This window comes from Anguilla anguilla, chromosome 6 (genome assembly GCF_013347855.1).
Source record: "Anguilla anguilla isolate fAngAng1 chromosome 6, fAngAng1.pri, whole genome shotgun sequence".
NCBI classification, from domain to species: Eukaryota; Metazoa; Chordata; class Actinopteri; order Anguilliformes; family Anguillidae; genus Anguilla; species Anguilla anguilla.
Window position 1 is genome coordinate 52,549,226 of NC_049206.1, and position 25,714 is coordinate 52,574,939.

At 53.1% G+C, this 25,714-nt stretch overlaps 1 protein-coding gene across 1 annotated transcript in view; it reads right to left on the reverse strand.

Annotated features, from left to right (window-relative positions):
• The window catches only part of LOC118230233 (afadin-like), a 115,602-nt gene that overhangs the window by 66,624 nt on the left and 23,264 nt on the right, over positions 1-25,714 (reverse strand). The window contains 3 exon segments of the mRNA XM_035423058.1: positions 340-503; positions 1,717-1,829; positions 3,189-3,384. Of these exon segments, the coding sequence (XP_035278949.1) occupies positions 340-503; positions 1,717-1,829; positions 3,189-3,384 (473 nt within the window).

Sequence of the window (25,714 nt, forward strand, 5' to 3'; positions counted from 1 at the left end):
ACCCACCTCCTAAAGCTGTTCTCTGTCCCATTAGGGGGAAAACCCCACGTCACACATTTCTGTCTCTCTTTCGTGCCAGACGCATGGGTGAGAGTGTGGAAAGACTAATAAAACCTACAAACGACAAGTGTGCAAAGCCGTGGTGACTCTTTTATGGTGTGTTAGCGACGTGTGGGAACGCGTTTCAGCTGTGAGACCCTCTCTGCCCGTGTAGCAGAAGTGAGAAGCAGAACTTGGCGCCGTTTTGAAAAGACAGACAGTAAAACGCTGGTAACGCTACTCGGGGGGAGACTCTGGCGCCCCCTGCAGGAGAGGCTGAGCGGAGCGTGAGGCCCGTACCCGTCCTCTCTGCTCAGCGACAGCTCGTCGCCGTCCGGTATCCGGGCGAAGGCCTCCTTCTCCCTCTTCTTCTCCTTCTTCTTCTCTTTCTTGGAGAGGGTTCTCTTGAAGTTCTGGATCACGCCCTCCTTCTCCTGTTTCTCGGGCCCGTTGCTCTGTACCTTCTGTGGAGGCAGGAGAAACGGGGGTAAGGCCGGTGTCACACAAAAAAGCGTCCCCCCCCCCCCCCCCACACCCTGTGATAAAATGTGAATATTTATTGTATACAATATACAATGGCTGATTGCTCTGGATAATTAACCCCAATCTCAGAAACCTACATTACAACACGTAAGCCCTTTTTCTATGCTATGGAAAAAGGAACCCAATCCGAAAAACCTAGAACACAATACGTGGCTCGTTCTTCCATAAGGGGAGGGGGGCGGTCACATTCTATACAAGTAAAATGAGCTGGGGGTTGTTTCCTCGGGTCAGTTTTCAATGGGGTCAGATTTCTACACGACACCGGCCTTAAAGACCATCAGCGTGTGCAGACCTTACAGCTGCTGGCTACAGAACATATAATAACTTCAGAACGAAGAAAGAAAAATCATCAGTGCTTGGCAGTTAGCGGAGCAGCAGTATCAGGTGACCGAGAAGGAAAGGCCGGGGTCAGAGTCCACAAACACAAAAACACCCCGAATACCAACACAGGGAGTTATTACCTTCCAACAGCCCTCTACGTCCGCCCAACCTCCTTAGCTTTTACTTCACGTGTGCTACTGTAAAGGCGGGAAAACGCAATACTGGCCGGGCAGGGACAGGCGCCGCCATGCTAACTGGGAACAGTCACCTTGTACCACAAACATGGTCGTGCCTGGTCTTCTAAATACAAGTTTAAAGACAAAACATGGCTTCCGATATAGTACAGCTGCACTTCCCAGCGCCATAATGAGCATCTCTCCCTGTGATGGGGGGGGGGGGGGGGGGGGGGAACAGGGGGGGCTCCCTCCCCACATTCCAGCGGTTTCACAGCAAATCAGCGGCGCTCTCGGGGGCCTGGCGCTCGGCATGCTGGGAACCCCTCACGTGTGCTAAACGCTTTCCTTCTGCGGGGGTCCAGCTACAAAAATAAGTGTGGGGGTGTTTTTAGAGTCAATAAAGCACGGGGTGAGGCCTGTTAGCCATGCGGGGGGTAAAGCCGTGACAGCCTGTGTTTTCTTGCCCCGCCCTCCAAGGCACGAATGGAGCTGGGCGGTAAAACAACACCTTTTCACCCCCCCCCCCATCCGGAAACTCGCAAGAAGCTCTTGCCTTTGCAACCCCAGGATGGGAAGCAGTGAGAGTTTAGAGACCACGGGTTTGGGTTTTCGGGAGAAACGGGGGCCGGGGGCGCACCTTGGGGACGATGTCGTTCTCGTTCTTCAGGACGAAGCGGCCCTCGCGGTCGTCCTTGTTCCAGTTCAGCTGCACCACCAGCGGCTTCTCGTCCAGGTCCAGCTTGCGTTCTTCTGCCAGAGAGGGGGAGCACACCAGTTAACCCACAGTGTGTGTCAACAGCTTTCTATACAGTGTGTGTCAACGGCTTTCTATACAGTGTGTACCAATGGCTTTCTATACAGTGTGTACCAATGGAGTTTTATACAGTGTGTACCAATGGAGTTTTATACAGTGTGTACCAATGGAGTTTTATACAGTGTGTACCAATGGCTTTTTATACAGTGTATAGCAGCCAGCTCTCACACCCACACTTAGGGTTCACACTTTATTAAAGCAAACAGACGGGGGGGGTCTCTGAGCTTAATATGAGAATAAATATTTCGGAGGCACAGAGAGGGGGGGGGTGGGGTGGGGTGAGGGAGTTTTAGGAGGGAAAAACGGGCCGGGGGTGCGGGCGGCTCTGATGAAAGGGGGCTTAAGCTCTCTGACAAACGCGAGCTGACGCACATTAGCGGGCCCGGGGGGGGGGGGGGGGGGGGCTGATCTCGTGAAGTCGGCGCTCCAGCCGGGGAGAAGAAAGCAGGCGGCCTGATCTCCCTGCCCCGGATCAAAAGCACTGTGGGAGACCGGCCCAAAGAGCAGCCCTAACCCAGGCTCTGCGTGCCGGGGAGAGAGCACCTAACCCTAACCCTAACCCAGGCTGTGTCTGCCATGGAGAGAGCCATTAAATGGTCATTTGGTGCAGCGAAAGCAGTTTAACCCTCCGGGGAGAACTCAAACTAGGGCTGCACGATGTATATTGAATCATGTTTTTTTTAAGCGTAGTAAGAATAACCGCTGTCTTGTGGCGTATAGGCAATCTTTTATCTTTGATTTTTTTTCTTTAATCATGCTGATGCATTACAGGCCATGTGAAATGCTTCCAGCCAAAAAAACCTCACTGATATCTATTCTGTGCTGATGAAACAGCCAATCAGCAGCAAGGCCTCGCAGCTTCCAGTGTGAAAAAAACGTATCAAAGGACCACATAGAAGCTGTGCGACCTTGTTTCTGATTGGTTGTCTTATCAATACCCAATAGACATCACTGAGGTGTTTTTTTCTGGGAAACATTCCACATGACTTTTGGTTGAGCTCTGACTTCTGGTTGTTTACTACCACATCAGGCACGATTAAAGAGAAGGAAAAAAAAGATGAAAGATCACCTATACCACCCATGAAAGCGATTATAATTATTACGCCAAAAACAAACAAACAAAAATCAAGCAGCTCTAATTCAAACCTGCACTCAAATAGAGTGCTGTACCCTTCACCTAAATAAGCACTCCTGCTGCAGGACTCGTTAAGAATGCTGGCCCAGGTAAACACATGGTTGTGTCGACCGTATCACACAAGCCACAGCGCTCTCGGCCCGTCCCGGGGCGAACTCACCCCCGCTGACGTGCACCTCGTACAGCGAGTACTTGGGGGAGGACAGCATCCTCATGTCGGGCCGGAACTTCTCCGCGAGCGTCTCGATGACGTCCTGCGTGGTGGCGGTGCTGGACACGCGGATGCACTTGGTGGCGAAGTTTCCCGCCATGCGGTCCTGGAAGTAGAAGCGCATGACGCCGTGGAACTCCAGGTCCTGGGGGAGAGGAGACAGAACGGACGCGGTGAGATACGTCCTCACGCACAAAGCTTCTCACACAAGCCACAGCGGCTGTGCTTGGCCTAGTCCCTCATTTAAAAAAAAAATACAGATAGGACGGTCGTGACATCACCTTCATATCAGAAAACCATAGAGAAGACCAAATCACAGAGTACGTACTGTAGCTAACAACCAGCAGAACAATGCTAATGGTGACTGGTGAATACTTTATGGCTATACTTCTGGGCGCCATGTGATCATTAGTCAGAGAGCATCTACCAGTGTTTCCATTTAATTGGCTGTTACCAGACCAATCACAACCCTGTGGCTGTGACTGATCTGGAATCAGCAGGGGGGCCCAGGGGGGTGCTGTGGTTATGACTGATTTGGAATCAGTAGGAAGAACCTGGCTGAAGGACCCTGTGGTTATGACTGATCTAGGATCAGTAGGGACAACCAGGCTGTAGGACCTTGTGGTTGTAGCAGCAGCAGTGCACAGCCCAGGCCTACAGCACTGACCTCAGGCCATCACTACACACAGAGAGCCCTCAGCTGTACTTCCCATCAACACTTTCCGTAATAACAGCCCTGGGACAGTGACCTCACCACTATGTGATTGGCTGCTGGGCCAGCTGGGGGGTGGAGCTTGGCAGCACCCACCAGGTGGATTGAGTGACACAGAGGCAAAGAGAACAATGAGAGTCAGGGGTCACCGTGTGTTTCCTCTGTACACTGCTAGCCACTTCCTGCAGTCATTGTACAATTATTACAGAGTGTGTGCGTGTGTGTGTGCGTGTCTCTGTCTGTCTGTCAGTTTGTACCTGTACGTGTGTGGGTATGTGCCAAAGTGTCTCCATGTGTCTGTGTACGTGTGTGTATGTGTGCGTGCGTGTTTGTGTGTGTTTGTCCCAGCATATCTCCATGTCTCTGCGCATGTGTGTGTATAAAAAAAAGTTGTGTAAGTCGCTCTGGATAAGAGCGTCTGCTAAATGCCTGTCATCATCATGTCATGTATAAGTGTTTGTGTGTGTGTGCGCGCGCGCATGTGCGTATGTGTGTGTGTGTGTGTGTGAGTGTGTGAGCGCATCCGCGTGGGTAATCAGTAATCATAGCTCTGAAACCGCTGGGTGAAAGTCCAGCCCACAATGTCCAAACGAATCTCTGAAGAGCTGAACTTAAGTGACCCATGATTGGTCTCCTGGGAAACGAGGCCTAAAGCACTGAGGCTCAGGCTCTCAGTGGGAGACAGAGGCTTTTACCCTGCTCCCCCTGTCTGTCCCCTGGGGTACTGCGGGAACAAACAGCACTCCACTTAGCCCTCATCACACACCTGTGAGGGGAACAGGGCGACCCTCTCTTTCCAGAGTCTGCAGTACACACACACACCTACACACGCGCGCGCTCACACACTCACAGTCACACAAAGACACACACACACACATTCAGTCCCCACCTCACTGTGGATACAGGAATGTCTTTGAAGCCTACAGAGTCAGTTTGGCAGGAACATCAAACTGTTGTCTGCATGAGACAATCTCTGCACCCATGAACCTCGACCTCTGAACCCTGACCTACACACACACACACACACAAAGGCAACCCTGTACGATGACCGTCCATTCTCCTTCGATGGCACAGCAACGGCACCCACATGTCGAATCCATTTCGCTTTTGAGGCGTGAGGCATCAGACGAACCAAACCAAAAAAAGACCCGCCATAATCCATCTGAGGAACAAGGCCTTTCACCTCGCGACGGTCTCAACCGGCCAAGCCCAGCCCCTCCCTCCCTGAGTAGCACCTCCTTCCCCCCGTCTCCCTCCCGGCTAACGCGCCGCTAATTCCTCCACCGGGCCGTAAACATGTCAGCCGTCACCGGCGGGTTTTCGGTAAAAAAAACCCGCGGTGCCCGACCGCGAGAGCGCCGGGGGGGGAAGTTAAAGCGCGGCTGTGGAAAAGCGTGTGACGGCTCGAACGCCACGGGCACGCCGCTCCTTACGAAACACGCCGCGCGGGTCCCAGACGCGTCACACGCGCTCGCAAACCATAACAACGCGCCGGATTCCAGAGCCGTACATCACCCGCCAGGGAAGCCGTAAATATCTCCGGCCTGTAAGTCCTGCGGAGCGGGCCTGTCCAACCGCACACAGGGCACGGGAAAATTACGATTACAGTTAAAAAGGAGTTTTCAAAACAAAAAAAACTGTCAAAAGTTTCTTTTTCACTGGACGATTCATTACAGATGATTATTTTTTTTGGTCACTCCAGGGAACGCTCGGGTCGGGTTTGCAGTACCACGACCTACCACCGGGGGGCACAGATACATTGCAGCGAAGTACACGTTTCGTTGTTTGCAGCGTGCTAGCGCTAACGCTGGGTGGGCAGTGATAAAGGCCCATCAGTAATTTCAGAAACATTAACTGGAGTGTAAACAGTCCCGCGGGGAAGGCGGCGGGCGGAGTCTGAACCGGGGGCGGTTCGCGGCGGACTTGAAGGCGCGTACCGCCACGGCGGGCCCAGCGGCGTATATCACGCGGCTTTTAAAAAGCCAGATGCTCCCGATAGGGGGGGGAATGACTGACCGTTTGCGATTACACCCGTAAGTCAGTTCTTTCACAAAGCCAGCGGGAACACGTACGTGCGTTCGCGAGATTTAAAAAAAGCACGAGGCTGGAGTGTGACTGGCCGTTTACGAGCACGGCCGCAGTCACTCCTTTCACAAGCCCAGCGGGAGCGCGAACGCAGTCAAACCTCTACGGTGCTGGGGCAGCGACAAAAGGGCCGGAATTCCTACGCGGTTCACCCGATATGGATGCAATTACCCTCAGAATAAAGCTGGCAGTCTGCACTTCATCCAGCTCATTTTCACTGTTTTATTTCAAACCCGATGTGCTGGAGTACAGAGACAAAACAACAAAAAATGTGTCGCTGACACTTAAGCACGTACAAATTTAGGAGGATTCGTACAACTTTGGATGCCAAACGTCCAGAGCCAGTAAGAGTGATAACAGGGGCCAGAGATTGAGCACCAGGTGGACACCATGCTGACGAGCACCATTTATAGACCAGCATGCATCTCTCCCCACAAAGTCCCACCGTCCCTGCAGAAGAGTGCTCTGAGAGGAAGACACAGCACGCACGCGCTCAGAACATCCCCTCTGCTGCGCACACGGGGAGCGGTGCTGTGTGTTCTACACGCCTGGCGTGGGCTGGGACGTTCAGCAGGCTCGTCTCCGTAGCGCCGCGGAGGCCGTTTCCCAGCCCTGAGAGCGAGACGTCACGAGCTGGAACAGACGAGCCAATTACACGCCAGGGAAGCCCCGTCCCGCGGGGCCCAACACGGCAGCGGGACGCGGCGGCGCAAACAGAGCGCGTGCGGGAACGCGCGCAGCCACACGCGTGAATAAAAAGAACCAGGCGGAAGTAATCGCTCGGTGTCCTTGTTTAGCATGCAGATTGCCAGTCTGATTTGCCTGTCCTGAGAGAGAGAGAGAGAGGGAGAGAGGAAGTGCGCGAGAGAAAGAGCGAACAGGAGCATGCAAGTGAGAGAGAGAGTGTGTGTGTGTGTGTGTGTGTGTGCGTGTAGGACTGAGAGGGAGGGAGAGAGAGAGAGAGACAGAAGGGGGGAGAGAGAAAGAGACCACAAGTGAAAGAGAGAGAGAGAGAGAGAGAGAGAGAGAGAGAGAGAGAAAGCAAGAGCCAGAGAGAGAGAGTGAGCAAGAGAGCAAGGCGCAGAGAGAGAAAAAGAAAGAGGCAGATAGGGAGAAAGACAGAGAGAGGGAAAAACAGAGATAGAGAGAGAGAGCCATGTCTCAGGCACCCATCCCCAGCAGCCTCCCTCCATCCTCCTCCCCAATCAGCATATTAATGGCACGAGCGAGCCAGTCCCCAGAGCAGCTGCAGAGGTCAGGCTAACCGATGTCAGACCCGCCCCGGCGGTGGGGTCATGTGACCAGAGCCCAGAGGACGCAGAGGCTGCAGGGGGGGCGTGTCCATTGGGCTGTGTTTGACACCGGGCCCGGGGGACTGACCGTCTAATTAAATCACAATGATGAATAAATTGATTGAAATGTAAATTTCAGCGGACAGCAATGAGCTCCATGAGAAAACCAGAACAGACCAGAACAGACTGGAAGCCTTTCAGCTGCTTAACAACTAATGAATGTGCTACTGCCAGGAAGTACTTCAGAAACCGCCAAACCAGACAAATACAATGTAAGCTATGTGACAGGACAAGGTACCTCTCCACACCAATAGCAACTGCTACTATAATACCGTACTGCCAATGTCACCATTCTGCAGAAAGCAAGCAGAAAAGGCTCAGAGACGGCTAAAGATTTGGGTCTGTGTCTCCGTATTTTAGTTTTATTTTAGCCAGCTAATGTAAACATCAGTTCATTTCCAAAAAGGCACTCATTTTCCGTGAGGTATTTGACTTGAGATCTGTATTCATGCTAGCCGGACCTACGGCACTCCCACCTCACTCAGTGGCAAGGTGACCCACGCTGAACACAAGGTCAAGCTCCCAGCCCCGCCCCCAGAATGAGCGAGAGTCGAATCTGCACCTCCCCTCCCTCCGTCCCCCCTTCAAACCCTCCCTGCACGGGCCGCCCCTTCATGCACTCAGTCCCTGTGCCGACAGCCTGGTCCCAGGAGGGGAGGGCTGGGTTAAGAGGGGAAGGAGTTTGTCAAACTGCACGCTCGGCCCCTCCTGTGACAGGCTGCAGCTGGAGCAGCGCTGGGGACCGGCGGGAAATGAGAGGCTGCTCCGCTTTACATGAGCAGGAAGTGCCGAGAGTGACATCATCACCCCCCCACAGTCACAGCCCACAGTCACAGCCTTAGAGACAGACACACACAAGCGCATGCATGTGTACACACACACACATACAGGTGTACATAAACACATACAGACAGACACACACATGTGCTCATATGCACACAAAGAGAAAGATGTAAAAATGGAAAGCTATGACAACCGAATGCTTTAAAAAAAACTCAAATGAATATGAATTGCAACCAAGAGTGACAGTTTAAAAACTTTAGAGACCTCTCGTCACTAGCATGGACTTGGTCTCAACGGCCACATCCAGGAAGTGATGGCGCTGAAAGCGCAGCTCTGGGCGTGGCTCTGAAGGAGTGTCACAGACAGACTCTCTGCCGCCGCCTCTCCCAGAGCGAGGCTGTCTGGGGTCTTTCTGATCCCACACAAACGGGGTTAAAAAAAGCCTCGCAGTCAGACGATAGATCTCCAGGAACAGGGCCGGGCAGCCCCGACGTAGGGTATTCCACAGCACTGTTGGCGGAGGTAACAGAAATCTATGTCTACACTGGTGAAGTCAAACTCAGAATCTGTGACTTAACAGTTGCTGATCCAAACAGATGGAGATCTGCGAGATGGGGGCATGCAAAGCAAATGACATCAGCAGGCCGCAGGTGAACAGGATGCACCGCACAGCGCACTGCTGAGTTCATGCAGTGACAGGCTCTCTGTGAACAGGGCTCTTAAATCCTGTAAGCACAGCCAGCATTAAAAAAACGGCAGGACGCGTCCCGACCGGGGATGGCCCCCGCCCCCCCCATCCCCGAACCCTCAGCTGTCAGTGCTCAGAGGAGCAGTCTGGCAGGACGGGCGCATTCCCCCACCGCCCCTCTGCACCGGGCCGGTCCCGCGGTCACTGCCCCCCCCTCTAACCGGCTCCTCAGAACAGGATTCCCCCCACCCACCACCTGGGCTTCAGCTCCATTTAAAAATACACATGAGTGTCATAAGTCACTCTGGATAAGAGCGTCCATTAAACGCAATGAGGATGAAAACAGAAATATGCAGGGCAGGGCTGCCCAACCCAGTTCCTGGAGATCTACAGTCCAGCAGGTTTTTATTTCAACCCCAATTTGACACGTCTGATTCTACTAATTGGCAGCTCGACAAGATCTCTGAGCTGTTGAATGAGTTGTGCTTTGTTAGGGCTGGAGTGAAAACCAAAAAGACGATAGATCTCCAGGAACAGGGTTGGGCAGCCCCGACGTAGGGTATCCCACAGAACTGTTGGCTGAGGTAACAGAAATCTATGCCAGAACACCGGTGAAGTCAAACTCAGAATCTGTGACTTAACAGTTGCTGATCCAAACAGATGGAGATCAGCGAGATGGGGGCATGCAAAGCAAATGACATCAGCAGGCCGCAGGTAAACAAGATCCACCGCACAGCAGACACGGCAGTTTCGATACGGGGAGCGCAGCCTTCACTAAAAGGTGAAAGGTTTCCTTAGCACCTCATCAACATTTCTAGCTGTGCTGCACAGGGCAGCTAATGCACCTTAGCATTTCATTAGCCTTTCCCTCTGTGCTGTACAGGGCAGCTAATGCACCTTAGCATTTCATTAGCCTTTCCCTCTGTGCTGTACAGGGCAGCTAATGCACCTTAGCATTTCATTAGCCTTTCCCTCTGTGCTGTACAGGGCAGCTAATGCACCTTAGCATTTCATTAGCCTTTCCCTCTGTGCTGTACAGGGCAGCTAATGCACCTTAGCATTTCATTAGCCTTTCCCTCTGTGCTGTACAGGGCAGCTAATGCACCTTAGCATTTCATTAGCCTTTCCCTCTGTGCTGTACAGGGCAGCTAATGCACCTTAGCATTTCATTAGCCTTTCCCTCTGTGCTGTACCGGGCAGCTAATGCACCTTAGCATTTCATTAGCCTTTCCCTCTGTGCTGTACAGGGCAGCTAATGCACCTTAGCATTTCATTAGCCTTTCCCTCTGTGCTGTACAGGGCAGCTAATGCTAATGCACCTTAGCACTTCAGTCGTATCCTCTCCACTGTAATAAGGTAGCTAACATTAGCTAACCTTAGCACTTCATTAGCCTTTCCCTTTGCGCTATCCCAGAACATCATATGCTAATGCACTTAGGCAGCCTTTGACTCTGCGCTGTACCAGAGTAGCTAACGCCCATGCAAATGTACCTTAGCACTCCATCAGCCTCCCCCCCCCTTCTGCAGCACCAGGGCATCCAAGGCTAACGCGCCGCCAGCCCTCCCACATTCTGAGATGCAGGAGGCGCGGAGAGCACCGCTGATTAATGCTAAACTCTGCGTGAACCCGTCTCTGCCCCATAAACAGGCTGGCCTCCTTCTCCCCTCTCCGTCTCGCCGACGCTGAGGGAAACCGCGTTTCCGTTCGCTCGGGCCGCTCCGCCGGCGTGCCGCTTTACCGACCGGTGTCGCTTCAAAGCCGCCGCTCGCCCACCGACCGTCATCGCGGCGGGGTGCTTCTCCCCCCCGCCTGATCCCCCCCGCCCCTCCGCCCCCCCCCGCAGCGCGCTTCACAGATCATTACGCTGATTAACACGCGTCACTCAGAGGTAACCGAGCTCGGAGGACTAATTAATCCCTTTCAATTAAACGGAAGCGCGGCGGCGCGACTCGGTCGATTTCGAAGCCGGTGGCCGGCGTGCGTCCCCAGATGTGTCCCCAGATGTGTCCCCAGCGGGTGGCGGCTCCGGCAGTCGGACGCCGTCTCCCTGGAGACGGGTTTAGCGACCGGTTTTATGCCGTTGGGCTCACAAGGCGCCCCAGGGAAATCAGGCCAGGCTTTACGCGCCCCGGGAGGGTGGTGACGGGGTTACACTGTCATAAGGTCAGCTGCAATGTCAATACCCTTGTTTCTGACACACGCACACACACACACACACACACACACACACACACACACACACAGACACACAGACACACAGACACACACACACACACACACACACACACACACACACACACACACACACACACACACATACAGACACACAGACACACACACACACACACACACCCACACCCACACAAACCTGCACCATTTTGCTGAGGCAGCAGCCGCAATGACATCACCCCCAACCCCCCACTGCAACCCTCCCGGCGATGCGGGGGAGGGAATCACTATTCTGTTTCAACGGCCTTTGTGCTGTGGAACACTTCTCTTTGTGTAGAAGGAAGATATTTGGTACTTTCCAAGTGCGTGTTAAAAGTGCCGTGGCTTTGTTTAACGGGCGGCGGCCAGTGGATTACAATGAGTCTGGCAGGCGGACTGGCAGAGAGACGCCCGACAGCTTCACCCTCGGCCAGCAGCCCAAAACACCGGCACATGGCCAGCACCGGCGTCCTGGGACGGGCTATGAAGATGCTCTACCCCTGGGTCCATCTCACACACACAGACACACGCACATGCACATATATACACCCGTACACAGGCCATGGCTCCAAAGCCTCTGCACCTCACAACACCGACACACCTTCAGTCCATACCACAGGCAAAATCATACACAGACAAGTCACATGCATGCAGATCCCATCGGAGAGAGAGCCAGGGAGAGAGAGGGGGAGAAAGGGAAGAGAGGGAGATGGAGAGGGAGAGAGAAAGAGAAGGGGAAGGGGAGAGAGGTTGATGGAGAGATAAATGAGGAGAGAGAGAGAGAGAGAGAGATGTGCATGGAAGACCAGCCCCAGAAGGCCGTGCTGCAGAGCGGTGAGTGAGGCTAATCCCTGTCTGAGCTGTGGCCCACGGGCCCCTCTGTCTGCAGGCTGCACACCCCCGCTGGGCCCGGGACGCACACCTGTGCCGCTCACGCTCGGCTGCACCGGGGTGGGGGGGGGGGCTGGAGCGCTGCTGACAGGAGCTGCACACAGTCCCCAATCGGCCGCAAACGCACCCAAAGAGCAGACTATTAACATTTCATAAACGCGCAGCTAGAGGAGAGGCACGTACTGTACCAGGTGTGCAACTACAATGCCAGGACTCCCAGTGCTCTGCAACATCCCCCATTCAGAGAACTGCTCTGGAACACTGCCTAGCTTCCAGTGATGTTCACACGCAAACTCCCCTTAAAAAACAGATTTTAAATATGCATACACATACTGTATAAACGCATATATGCACGCACAAGATACTGTCCACCTTTGTGTTTCCATAACTCCTTCATTTCTCACGCATGTGAGGGTACTGGGATCAGACTAATTAAACCAAGCTAATCATTGTAAGAATCGCTTAAGCCATTAAATCACTTCCCACTCAATCACAGGTCCTCCCCTCCCCCCCCTTCCAATGATCCCAGGACTCACAGCACCCCCAGAAACCACCTGCCTGCTTAGCACAGCCCTACAATGAATCACTGGGCAACAATAACTGCTGTGTGTGTATACATGCGCGCGTGTGAGCATGTGAGTGTATGCCTGTGGCTATATCCATGCGCTGGACAGAACAGCTCTGTCCTGTTTGGCTGAACACGCCCCATGTGGAGGCTCCATCTGTCCGGACGCTGCGTGTTTCGCGTGGTTCTGCTTCTCCATTCCACACGCGTCACACAGCTGCCCCTACAGCCGCCGCTCTGCGGACCGGAGGGAAACGGAACGTCCCTTCTGACCGAACGCTGACCGCGACCTGACCGCGCCGCGCGCCAGCGACCCGTAAACACCGCCGCGGGCTGACGCAAGGACCGGGGGGAGCCGCCGCTCCCAGCCTCTCTGACCCCGTCCAATCAGAGCACAGGCCCGCGCCAGTCATCTCCGCCTGCTCCGAGCTAGCGGGGGGGAAAAGAGCAAGAGCCCGCCCGGCTCCGGAGTAAAGCGGCAAATCTGATTAAGCCTGTTTGTGCACCCGGAGGATTAGAGTCTGCAGTCTGGGGCTCCGTCTGAGGCAGCAGCAGAAGGTGTGGCCGTATGGCCCCAGAGCTCCTTCACAGTCACTGTGAGGGCAGCTCCTTCACAGTCACTGTGAGGGCAACGGCCTCTTAGACCTTTCAAGAGTAGGTTTTCCGGAATATTTTTTTTCAAAACCAAGTCGGTGTTCTAGAACTCCGTCGCTTTCAATTAGCAGTAGGGACTGTGACATCAGCGTTGTTCAGTCGAGAACATTCTAATTATGCATTTCTGATCTCACACCTTAAAGGGACAGACAGACGCATCTGGGTGGAGAAGGGGTGGGTGTGTGTGAGATTCTCCTCATGACTGCGTTTGGGAAGTACACCACACCTCGTTTTACAGCCGCCCCTGCTTGCCAAAATAAAAGTGGGGCGAGAAGGGGGGGGGGGGATAAAGTTAAGTTAAAAGTCTGGACTCCACATGGGAAGAAAAAAAAACCGCAGAGTGAATTCTTAATCTGCGGCTTCAGAGAGACGTCCCCCCTCCTGGGATCGATCCTTGGGCAGAGTAAACCCCGCCCGTTCCTCCGTGGCAGAACTCCAGTGATGGTCTGGTGCCTCCAGGCTCGATTTGGGCGGAGCGCTTACACAGCGGTGGGGTGGGGGGGGGAGCGGGGACGGAGCCCAGAAGCAGCCTCTCGGTGAGAGGGGAGAGACCGTCAGGGCTGTGTGGGAGCAGGCAGCGGCCGGCGCTAACAGCTCTGCTTACAGGAGCTAGCGGGCGGCGTGGGCTTATCGCCGGCGTCATTAGCGCTGCCTGAGATGAACCCGCCGCGCTGGGGCCGCGGCGCTGAGGCTGGGCTCAGGGGCCCGCCGAGGGATAAACCTCTCAGAGACTGATCTCTCCTGGGTACGACCTCGCCATGGCGCGGAGGGAGAGGCTTCTCTGCTAAAGATGCACACGCACTCGCAGAGAAGCGCGTACCCTCACCGGACTGGCGGTCTGCTGTCCTGTCTACGTTTGCATGAGGAATCTCCGGGTGTAGAGAGAGCCGGAAAACAGGCCTAGCTTCCTATCCCACAATCCCTCAGTCTCTCGCTCGCGTTCTTCCACAGGATCATTTATACATGTATAACAGAGCAGAGCTCTTTCGCTTGTGTAATGTAAAATGCGAGTTTGCGTTTATACTATAAAGGTGGAAGGGTATCCTGCGCGAGTGGAATTACCCAAATGTGTAGGCGCAGTCAACACCGACTCAAACACACTCCTGCTGACAGTTTATCAGAAGGGAAAACAGGCACAGTATTTTTCCTGTTCTTACAGGTTCACCAATAAGACCTCTATATGCACTTTAACCTGTATGAAAAGTACATGAAAAGTGCTAAATACACAACATCACAATGTAGCATAATGTTTAGAGGGGCTGAAGTCAGTCTATCCATTACTGTGCAAAGTTAGCAAAATGCCAAAACTCCGTAGCGAAGTCTCTTAGCACATATCGTGCAAAAATCAATGCTCTCTGCATCTTCTAGACTACCAAACTCACAAAAAGTTTACCATGGCAACCTGATCAGGTTTTATAAACCACAAACAGGTTTGGCCAGATAAGTAACAGGAATACACAGGAAAACAAAACAAGTGCTCCAGTCTGTTCCTTAAGCCTGCCCGAGATCCTCGCTGCTGTTCCCGGCCAACGAATCAGCTGCCAGGATCAGTCTCTACAAGGACAAGTGTGTCGCTAAGCAAAAAAAAAAAGAAAAGAAAAAAACAGCCCAACTGTTTTCCCCCGAGAGACTCCAGGCGAGCTGCAGCCGAAACTCCGCGCACAGTCCCCTCCCCAGCACGAGGGGAACCGGCTGGGGGCTCGGCAGCCCAAACAATGCGCCCTTTAAGACGGGACACTTGTTGCCCGCCGCGTGCCCCCCCCCTCGTTGGGGGCAGGCCCTGCAGTTTCGGGGCGGAGTGTGGGGAGTTGGAGAACGCGCATTCCGCCACACAAAGCAGCCAGGCCGAGGGTTTAAGGAGTAATAACCCACGGGTTCCCAAGGTCCGCTTTCCACACGAGAGCGGGGCGAGGGTGGGGTGGGCCGGGGGGGGGGGCGGGGCGGGGGGGGCGGCGGCTGCAGGAATGTGGGTCACTGAAGAGCCTCGCAGCGGACGGGCCCCTCCGCGGGGGCAAGCTGCCGTTGCCACGGAGACGCAAGCTGGGCAACGCTTAAACACACAGCGCGGTGTGTGCCCGCTGACGGGGCAATAAAGTGGGGAAAGCACATGCCTGGGACACAGTGAAGGGCCTTCCAATCGACCTAAAGCACGGAGCTGGACAGGCTTCTTACAGGACTGAAGCAAGAGGCCAAATGCCCAGCCAACACAAAATGCTCTCACAATGCTACCAAGCACTGCCAATGTTGTAACGCAGACAAAACATTCCAGTGACATTGTGAGGACACCATGTATTAGCTGGGATTTGAGGGGTGATGGACACCCCAGTGTGTTAAAGGAGAACACACTGTTAAACAAGTATTATGAAATGCAAATATGTGTGCAAGCAGCGAAAGACAGAACGTCCTTTTTTCGTAGCCTCCGATGACCTCGAGCCAGAAATGATTACCAGGCTGCCGCCGAATGACTGTCCCTCTCAGCTTACTGTCCACATATTAGTCAGACGCCCCAGGAACAGCCGCTTCTATTCATCGATGGCGGGCGCTAGCACGTCCTCTCTGACGCAGCCACAGACTCACGCCGGGTGGTCTACGGGAGCTAAACCGCAATTACGCGCTAAAAATAGCCAGGGAGGTCATTTTCACCGTCCCACTGGAAAATTAGCCACCGCCGCCGCCACGACTGAAGGAGGGCGGAGCAACGTGCAACACCAACAGTCCAGTCCTTACCGAACCGCCACGGCCAACAGAACACAGAGCCGTCAGAGTCGCAGCGTTTAAATAATCACGCTGCCATTATGCTCGACCTTTGTCCGTCATTCAAAGGGCCATATTGCGCTCGAGTTCCCATTTCCCCTCATTTCCCCCCCGTTTTCGTGAACAATGCAGCCAGATTGCCGTGGCAAAGCGGTGCCACATCCGCCGTGCCAGTAAAGCTTTTTTTTGAATCTGAATGGGGTTTGGGAAACGCAGACGTGTGTGAGGAAGCGCTCCAGGCCCCTCCCCCCGCCCCCGTCCCCACAGTTACAGCCTGACGCTGCCTCACGCAGCTTGCCCACACTAAGCGTGGAGCTGGGGCGCTCCAGCTCTCATCCTGCAGGGAGAGTGAAGAGCTTCCTCCGGTTCAGCATCTCATCAGCGCCGGGTAAGTGTGTTCAGTTAAACATTCTGCACACGCTGCAGGGGCTCCTCACATCAGCAGTTCTGCTACCTCACACTCGCGCTGAGGAGGAAGGGCACTCTGGGGGATTAGAGCACGGACACAGATACACGCACATACACGCACATACACACACACACATGCCCTCACACTCACCTTGAGGAGGAAGGGCACTATGGGGGATTAGAGCATGCGCACAGACACACGTACATATACGCACACACACGCACAAATACACGCACACACATACACGCACTCACACTCACACTGAGGAAAAAGGGCACTATGGGGGATTAGAGTACGCACACAGGCACATGTACACATGCGCACATACACATGCACGCGCACATGCACGCACGCATGCACACACACCTCCCTCCTAGGAAATGAGTAAGAACCACGGCCTGTAAGTCACAGCGTACTTCTCCGTACCGCCTGGAGATCGCCACTTAGCGACCTCCACAGCGTGATTAAAGGAGTTATAATTAAACTCTGAAGTGTTTCACAAAGATTCAGCAGCACCGCCCACAACTCCACGTCCCATCTGGGTCCAGTGCTTTCAGAGACGCAGCGGCGCTCTCCTGGAGCTTCACTGGAGTGGGAGGAGAGTAATGACAGCCGTGCAGAGACGCAGCTGGACACTGTGCGCAGCGCCAAAGGGCCTCACGCAAAGCACAAAGCTAGACACACACACACACACACACACGTACACACACACACACACACACACACACATACACATACACACACGCACACACACACACACACGTACACACACACACACACACACATACACATACACACACGCACACACACACACTCATATATACATACACTATGAGGACTCTTCTGAAGTACAGTGTATCCCTGTGGCCAGGACATCTCTCACTGCGGATGTGTGCAGCTGCCTCACAGCTGTGATCCTGATGGATGTTCACCCCCTCATCCTCAGCCCACATCCCTGACTGCCTACAAGTGTGACATCCAACCCCCACCATATGAGAAACGCAGGCATCACTGCGTGTGTGTGTGCATGTGCGCGTGCATGCGTGAGCGCATCTGTCAGACAGGCAAGACGAATGCCGCATGTGGTATCAGTGCATATCGGTTACGCCCAACCCACAGTCTCTACAGCCAGCTACTCGGATGACTAACACAGTCTCCCACAAAGAAAATCCTATTTTTAAGATTTATTCGTTACATACTTAACTTCATTTAAAGAAGGAAAACCTTCCCGGCCCGACTCTGACGCTCTATAAGGAGCGAAGCAGATAGAGACGCTTGCTTGGGAAGTGCGGAGTCAGCACCTCTCCTGGGGGCTTTGACCCCAGGACCTCCTGGAGGAGAGGGCTGTCAGACAGGCCGTTATTAAAGCACACCGGCCCGCTCCGGACCCCGATCCATCAGCGCAGCGTGTCAGCGGGGAAGGGGGGGGTCTCAGAGGGTCCCGCCGTTATTAAGACTCGGGGCGGGGGGGGGGGGGGGGGGGGGGCGCGAGCCGTCGTCAGCACTATTTCATCCCCGGACGAGCCCCCCCCCCCACGCATGGCCCCCGCTAAACCCCTCTCAGGAGGATGGCGTGGGGGCGATTCCTGTGTCCTTCCATCCGCACTGAAGGGGAATTACAATAGACCAGGGGCCCCGTCCCGCTGCAACCCACCAGGAGCGCACGACCTCCCCCACGCTGAGGACCAATCGCACAGATCTAAGGCAGGACTGGGAACGACCGCCGGCGCACAGTAGCTTGAGCTAATTTGGGTCTTATAAGAAGCAGGTGAGTGTGTGCTGGGTGGAAGCCTCTGACAGGTGGCTTCAATTCATTATCTAATGAGACCCAGCATGCCTCACTCAACAGCACACAGGCAGCGCTGCTTCCACCTCTGCAGAGCACGATCATTCACGTCTAACAAGCCGCTCTTCTCAGTTAGCATTTGACTGGGCTCCAATCCATTTATTAGGGTGCAGTGGAATCTGGCGAATGTGCAGGTGGTGAGAGGGGAGGGGTAGGGGGCCCAGTGTCTGGAAGCAGTTTGGTAGTTTTTGGGAGGAAACTCCGCTTGACCTTTTGATTGCCTCGCAGGAAACCTCAATTTCCACTCGGGAGCGCCGCAGAGGGAGGGTGGCCCCCCGCTCCCCTCCGCCCACACACTCCTGCACCCCCTCCCCCCAAAGCTTTTACCACCTCCCCTCCGGAGGTCGTAAAAATCACATACATTACGCAAAACATCTAAAACAAGCCTGAGGCGCAGAGATATCATCAAACGCCGCGGGCTCGGCTGGCAACGACCACAAGCGGTGACCTCTCATAAAACCAAACAGCTACGTGTTCACAAAAGCTCCGATACGCAGACCTCAGCAGTCTTTTCGAGACCAGCAAGGAACCCCAAATTGGACCGCAAACACACGACTTCCAAGAAAAATATATATGTCTTCTACCGTAAAGCCCGTGACTCCAGTACAGAAACACCAAGACCCCTGTTCATCCTCCCAGCCAACAAAAACCACTCCAGGATGTGCAGCTTTATCAGATACGGATCACTCGAAATCGCACACCACATAAACACCCGCTTGTCACAGTTCTCAGAGGTTCATGTTTGAGTAGGTATTTCTCCTGTACTGGGAGAGGGTGAAATTTAGAATTGTGATAAGCCCTCAGAATCAGATAGGCACCTTAAATCTGCTATTCACCTCGGGGGGACAAAAAATAAGAATTCATATTTTTAGAGAACGCTTCCACGGTAATCAATTATTTATGACTTTATTTCCGGACTGATACCCTGACTCAGCTTGAGCGGGTAGCATCGCAACTTATTTTGCAAGACAGCAGGTCACCCGTGAACCTATTTATAGACGATGGCGAAAGACGTCCCCGTCTGTTGGGTCGGTGAGAACTCGCACTTGCCCGGGACGCTACGCTCCGTCGCGTCTTTCCCGTAAAAGGCCCTCTCGCTGCCTAGCGACCGGCCGCTTGTCGCTTCCCCAGCCCGGGGAAAGCAGGAGTGTGAAACAGGTGACTGTGAAGAACGACACCGCGCGCGCACGTGCACACATTCCATCACCTGAGCTGGGAACAGAGGTGTCGGATTACCGCAGGTAACCTCTGGCTTCTCATTGGCCGACGGCTGCGCGAGACCTCTGCCCGTGACGAGGGAAGGCGTACGCCCAGCCCTGAAACCTAACTCAGGGCCAGAAACCCGATCCCGGGACGGATCCGTCCCTCCCGCTCCTGCTCGGGCTGTCGCCAGGGCCGCCGTACGCACGCAGACAGCGTGCCGAGCGTCTATCGGCTCGTCGGCCTGCCCGTGGGGGCGCTCTTAGCGTTAGGCCCCGGCGGTACCAAAGCCGCACACGGAGGCGGTCCCCGTTAAGAGCGTTCTGCCGCCGCCGCCCGGAGGAGACCTCGCATTTAAACGAGTCGCCGTCAGCGATTCCGGTCCGACCCGTTCTGCCTTCCTGTTCGCAGGCAGAGGACTGTGGGACGGCTTTTTTCGCACTGATTGTTTTGGCAGGGGAACGGCTGGGCGACGGCTACGCCGCGCGGTCGGTCATGTGACGGTGACGATGACTCATCGCGGGGCCCCAGGCCGACATTAGGGCCACCTTAGGGGTGGAGCCTGACTCGGCTGCTGCTGTTCCACACGCACTGGATTCAAACTCACTGCGCTGTCAGCAGCTCAGTATATAATGCAGGGTGATCTCCAGTGTAGTCTAATGCGCAGCTAGCAGACAGGAAACACACAATGTGCCTACAGTGTGGGTGCCTCTCGTTTCAGAGCACAGAAAAACACTGGACACCTAATTAAAATAACAATCAACATTAAGTCCCTGCAAGTGAGCTGGACCAAGTTTCATTTTTAGTTTTGAAAGCTTCTTTACTATTGTGAAATGGACATTCACTCCAAGCAATTTTCAAGCAAGATAAATAATGAGTTTCCAGCAGTAAGGCCGGCCGACTGTAAAATGGTTGTGCTGCTGGACCTAGGGAATACCAGGCAGAGTTCACACGGAAAAGGCAGGAAGACAAATTCCACTTTAAGGAAGTCCACAATGAAAGAAATGGCGATATGGTCCAGGCAGTAATAAAACAACAAGCGGTGTGAGAGGGCATGTGCCGAATTGCTAGGGTGAATTGATGTGCCTCCGCGTCGTTCAAGTAAAACGGCAATTTATCAAAGCTTGCAAAAGACCTGCCTTCCAGAGCAGCCGATCGTTCACACGGTGTGAGAAAGTGCGGGGGATCATTAACTTTCAGAAAGTTAACATCCCTTAGCGTCCACGGCCCAGAGAAAGCCACAGAGCGGGATATCGACCTGAGTGCAGATGTGGCCACTGCTACAGTGTGTGCGTGTGTGCGGGTATGTGTGTATGTGTGCGTGTGTGTATGTGTGTATGTGTGCGTGCAAGTATATGTGTGTGTGTGTGTGTGTGTGTCTGTGCATTTGGGGAGGTTGATGGGTTGAGTGTGGCAGCTAGACATCACTCCTCTTTCCCCCTCTCCTCTCCAAGCTCCCTAGTCATTACTCCACAGAAACCCTTCACCCAGGAGGCTCCTGCATTGCAAAAACACATCCTTATTCCTGCAGTCCCTGGTCTCACTGAGCCACCCCCCGCCCACTCACATCCACACCACGCTCACCTTATTGTCCTGGAGCAATCACCTGAGAGGGAGAAACAGCGAGCCTGCCCACTGAATTATTCATCCTGCTGCAGGCCCCTAACCTGCTGAAAACCGACACAGCCTCCCAACGCCAGTCACAGCCGCCTGCACCATTACATACTCACGCCACGAAGACCGCACTACTGTGAGCCCAAACGCATTAACACTATCTTCTGCAAACCTATTTGTGGTATGTAAGCATGAAATATAAATAGATAATTAAAATATTTCGTTTTTACAGCTCTGCAATGTTAAAGGTGTTAATATGTGTGAGGTTGCTTTTAGATTGTCGGGGCTATATTTAATACATTATTAATATTTCAACCAAGGTCCCATATGGCCTGTGAAATATCCAAATGAAAATAATCATTAGTGCATGCGTACCAACACCAACACACATGTTTGTATGTAGTTTGTAGTGCGTGTGTGCAAGTGTGTGTGTGTGTGCGTGTGTGTGCGCAAGTATGAGAGAGAGACAGTGTGCAAGAGTGTCTCTGCAGTCCTAAAAGCTAACACAAGATTTTATCTGTGGAGGAACTGGTTCAATAAACTTCATTGTTGCGGTCTCCAAAAAAAAAGGCTCAGGAGAATTAGTTTCTCTTTTGAGGGACGCCGCACACCTGCAGTAATGTGGAGGGATTTATTTCACGGCCAGTTAGATTGATGCTGCTGTCCATTAACGGCAATAAAGACGTTAAGCTGTGCGTGGTGGAATGTGCCACGGCTGTCTGACTGCTGACCTCTTCCTGGGGGGGAGGGGGGGGGCTCCCAATCTAAGAGTCACTAAGCAGTAATATTACCTGCCGCGCAGTCCTCAGCTCTCACTGACAGGGTGTAGAGAGCAGGACTGGCCTTAGGAAGCAGGAAGTGCCACAGAGAAATGGCTGTGATGCACACAAACACGCTGGCAGTAAACAGGCGGGATCCTGCCGGACGGCCGCAGCTGATTGGTTAAAGGAGCAGAGGCGAGTGACAGCGAAGCTTCTCTGTAAACCGGCCAATGTAAATGAGCTGCAGTGTTACACCAGGTAAACCACCACTAAGCCAGAATGGCATTACACATTAACAATGGCATTACATTTTGAAGCTAAAAGCCACGTACGCACGTTCTACGCCAGTACACTCTCTCTCACTAACAGCCGCTCAGCGCTGCATAAAAAGCATTCCTCTCTGACTCTGAGCATAATAAATACTACAGCACGGCTCTGACCTTTGTCACAGGAAACGTATAGCTAGCGCGCCGCGCGCAGGAGGGTTAATGCGCTGAGGTTGAACTACGCGACCCCCCGGCGCAGCGGGGTAGGAAATCGATAGCCGGCGGATTCGTTGGCGGACTGAACATTCCCCAGCCCGCTTCGCGTCAGTCAGCCACGGAGCCCCGCCCCCCTGCCAACCCCCTAACACCCCCCCCCACCCCGGGTTCCTTGCCCGGTGACACAGGCAAAGGAACGAACCGCGAAGAGAGAGCGGTTTCCTCTCCTTACCGCCAAAGCACCTGACCTCTCTCAGGTCTCCAGATGCCAAGTATGAGGTCGTTTGGAAAAACGGCGCAAGCAAACGGGTATTTGGCAAGCAGGCGGGTTCGTGCCAGACAGCACGGGCACGGGAGAAACGAACCCGGGCTCCCGTCTTCACCCGACCCCGCCTTCACCCCGACGGAGTCGCAGAACGGCAGCGCAGACCTGCCGGCCGTCCGAATAACGCAGGCCTGTACTCCACAGCGAGCCAGAAAGGCTCTGTGGGCCAGTTTCCATTAAAGACAAAATGGCCGCAGTGGGGAAATCAATCCAATGCAATTACAGCCTGGCAGATAAGGAGGACCGCTCGGAGCCCTGCGTCCAGAGAGCGCCGATCGATCAGGGCCCGTATCAGGACCGAGCGACCGCACAGGCATGTCCGGAATGTGTGGACGTCCACAGTCCAGGTCTCCAACCAGCTACAGGCAGATACCCAACCCAGCATTACAGAGCTCAACAACCAGCTAAATTAACAGAGTTTACTTTAAAGATCAAATGCTTACTGGGCATCATTTTACAACAGACACTGAAATTCTGAGCTCAGCGTTTCTCTTGTCAAAAGAATACATGTGTACAGCTAAACATTAATGAACTGTTAATCCCACAATACTCTAGGTTCAGTTAATTTTTAAAAATCATCTTCATTGTTAAGTGATGCATATCTCCATGCTTCTATGATAATTCTAAGAGGTACACAGTTTTACTTTTACACAAACGAACAAAAAGGTTTTTTACCTTACTAGCGCTACCTCCTACAGTATACACATCTATGCAGTCCCTCTCAATTAAAACTAGAAACTGGATTTCACAGAGAAACCGCAGCAAAAATGAAACTTTTCCAATAGCACCTATAAAATAAAATGTAGTCTTTTAATCTACAACCCAATAATTCACAGTGCACAAGATCTAACATCCAAAGAGACAACACAACATCAAAATCTGGACAGTTACGTTTTTGGTTATAAAATTCCTTCAACCATAAACTTTTGTTATTGCATCATTTTCTTTGGGCATAACAGGTGCACACATATTAAGACAGCTTAGGGGATCAAAGGTTCATTCCGCATTTCTATTTTTAAGGGTATAATTAACTTTAAAAAAAGGGTTCCCATAGAAACGCGTTCGGCGTAAAATGCTCAGGTTAACTGTTTCAAGGCTGCTTTCTCCCGAAACATGGCGCATGAATGAGGCACTTCCCTAGCGCAGGCTACGGCACATGTAAGCTATGCGCAATAGGAATGTTTCTGTTTGTTCTTGAAGGGCGTCTGCACCTTCTGCTAATGATTAAACCCTGACCACGGAAACCTGGAACCCAGCGCAGCCACTGCCCACAGTTCTGAAAGCCACGCACACATACACACACACACACTCACACACAAACGCACACTAACACACACAAACACACACAACACAAAACACAAAAACACACTCAAAATACACACACTCACACACACTCACACACAAACGCACACACAACACAAAACACAAAAACACACTCAAAATACACACACTCACACACACACACACACACACACACACACAAACACACACTCACACCAACACAAAACACAAACACACATAAAACACACACACTCAAAACATACACACACACCCATACACACGCACACACAAACCACACGCACACGCACACACACACACACGCACACACAAAAACCCACATAAACAAACAAATGTGTGACACATAGCTCCCTTAAACGCTCTCCAATCCCTAAACCACTGGCCAGGGCGTTTCAGGGAGGTTGTGGTGACATCACACTGAGGCCACACAAACACTTCCTCCCTCCAGACAGGCCTCTGTGCGTATCTCAGCACAGGTCGGATTCTGGTCCCGATTAAATTCATGCTACGCTAAAGTCTTTAAGATTTAGATTGCCACTGATTAGCAGTGAGGTCACAAACCCCTATCATCAGAAGATGGATAACACAGACTTCAAAGAGGATAAATCAGGAAAAGAAAAGAGTTCCAAGTGCCTCTTTTCAGACTGAAAGGTCTGTATTTACAATGGCATATCCACGCAGAAAATTAAACAGATTTTATTGTAGGTGCAAATGTCATTGTAAATAAAGGCATGTTAATATTCGAGCTGCCTCAGGATTTTCTTTTACTTTCATTTCCTTTAAAGGGAATTGTGGGAAACGGGAGTAAAGAGGGATGTGAGCAGAGATCCAGGAAAAGCCCGGTCTGTCAAAGGTAATAAAAGCAGCAGCGCAGGCTGCAGGGGAAGCCTGTGCTGACAGTGCAGTGCTTTTCAATGAAGTGATGTGCCCCTATAATCTGGGACCGAATCCCAGAGGCGCCCAGCCTCCCCTCTCCCAAACTGACGGATGATGTCACAGTGATGGGAGGGGCCTTGCGTACGACTGGCCAGTCCAGATTGGAAGGGAGAGAAGTTCAATTATGGGATTAAAATAAATATTTAAAAGCCCAAACGCCAGTGTAATAGAGGAGAATGCCGTTTCCTGAACAGCCAATGGAACTGTTTACGTGGGTTTAACGCTGGTATGGGTTAGTCATTGTTGACAGAGATTAAGAACGGGTGTATAATTTGTCAGCGGGTAAAAACTGGGATTATGATGCTGTGTTCATTCTTCTCTGTCATTTCCACTGGGGCTCAGATTACCAGTGAAACGCAGGAGGGAGGGTGCTGTGTACACATGAACACACACAGGCCAACACAGAGACGCAGACACAGGGACAGACACACAGGAACGCACACAGACACTGGCACACAGACACACTCCTGATGTCTGCATCTTCTTGAAAGCCAGCGAACTGCGGTATCACAAAGAGACTCCCCCACCCCCACACCCCCCCCCCCCGTACCAGGCCGAGACGGGAGCGCTGGAGGAATGTTCCGGAGAGGATCTGCCGAAACCCAAGCCTGTAATTGCTTTTGCAGAGGAGCCCACACGCTGGCTCAAACCCCTTCGGTTTAAAGGGGGGGGGGGGGGGGCAGGAACCTGCGCCCGGCCCGGGACCCTGCGTGTCGGGGTGCAGGGGCGGGGCGGTGAGGTCGTGTGAGTGGAATTTAAGGTTTCCGCGGTGCGATGTGCTGTCCTGCCAGATCAGACGATGTCCGGCGCGTACAATAACACAGAACGCCCTCGCTCCGTTGAAAGCTGCTTTTGTCCGGCTCTGCACTGAAGTGTTGCGATATTTACACAGAGACTCCCCCGAACTTTC